The sequence below is a fragment of the Neopelma chrysocephalum genome, unplaced genomic scaffold (genome assembly GCF_003984885.1).
Source record: "Neopelma chrysocephalum unplaced genomic scaffold, ASM398488v2 Primary Assembly neopelma1_92290, whole genome shotgun sequence".
NCBI classification, from domain to species: Eukaryota; Metazoa; Chordata; class Aves; order Passeriformes; family Pipridae; genus Neopelma; species Neopelma chrysocephalum.
The window spans coordinates 1-958 of NW_020921037.1; the positions used below are offsets into that span (position 1 = coordinate 1).

A 958-nucleotide genomic window follows, 5' to 3' on the forward strand; every position below is an offset into this window, starting at 1 on the left:
CCCCTGACTCCCCCCCGTGCCCCCCCAGGGAACGTGGTGAACGGGACGATCGCGCGGCAGATGGTGGACATGCTGGTGGAGTCCTCCAGCAACGTCACCATGATCCTCAAGTTCTTCGACATGTTCCTGAAGCTGCGCGACATCGTCTCCTCCGACGCCTTCCGCCACTTCGTCACCGACCCGCGCGGGCTCATCTCCAAGAAGGACTTCCAGAAGGCCATGGACAGCCAGAAGCAGTACGAGCCCGAGGAGATCCAGTTCCTGCTCTCCTGCTCCGAGGCCGACGAGAACGAGATGATCGACGTGGAGAGCTTCGCCCAGCGCTTCCAGGAGCCCGCCCGCGACATCGGCTTCAACGTGGCCGTGCTGCTCACCAACCTGGCCGAGCACGTCCCGCACGACCAGCGCCTCAAGACCTTCCTGGAGCAGGCCGAGAGCATCCTCGACTACTTCCGGCCCTTCCTGGGCCGCATCGAGATCATGGGGGCGGCGCGGCGCATCGAGCGCATCTACTTCGAGATCAGCGGCGCCAACAAGGCGCAGTGGGAGATGCCGCAGGTCAAGGAGTCCAAGCGCCAGTTCATCTTCGACGTGGTCAACGAGGGCGGCGAGGCCGAGAAGATGGAGCTCTTCGTCAACTTCTGCGAGGACACCATCTTCGAGATGCAGATCGCCTCGCGCATCTCCGAGGAGGAGTCGGCGCGCGACGGCAGCGACGATGAGGACGGAGAGGAGGAAGAGGAGGCGGCGGGCGCTGAGACGGCGGCGCCGGCGCCGGGGGGGTTCCGGCGGCTGCTGGGGGCCCCCCTGTCCTGGCGCCGGCGGCTGCGGCGGCTGCGGCGTCGCCCGGCGCGGGAACTGGCCTGGGAGCTGGGGGCGGGCGCCGGCCGGGCGGCGGCCGGGGGGCTGCTGGGGGCCCTGGGGGTGCTGGGGGCCCTGGGCCGCTTGGCCTGGGGGT

At 69.0% G+C, this 958-nt stretch overlaps 1 protein-coding gene across 1 annotated transcript; it reads left to right on the forward strand.

Moving 5' to 3' along the window:
* Nucleotides 1–6: 6 nt before the first annotated feature.
* Nucleotides 7–924, forward strand: LOC113980103 (ryanodine receptor 1-like; the record flags this gene model as incomplete). Its single annotated transcript, XM_027707354.1, has 1 exon — nucleotides 7–924. A coding segment is annotated over one exon (918 nt), but the record flags the coding sequence as incomplete, so codon positions are not given.
* Between the last annotated feature and the right edge of the window lie 34 nt (nucleotides 925–958).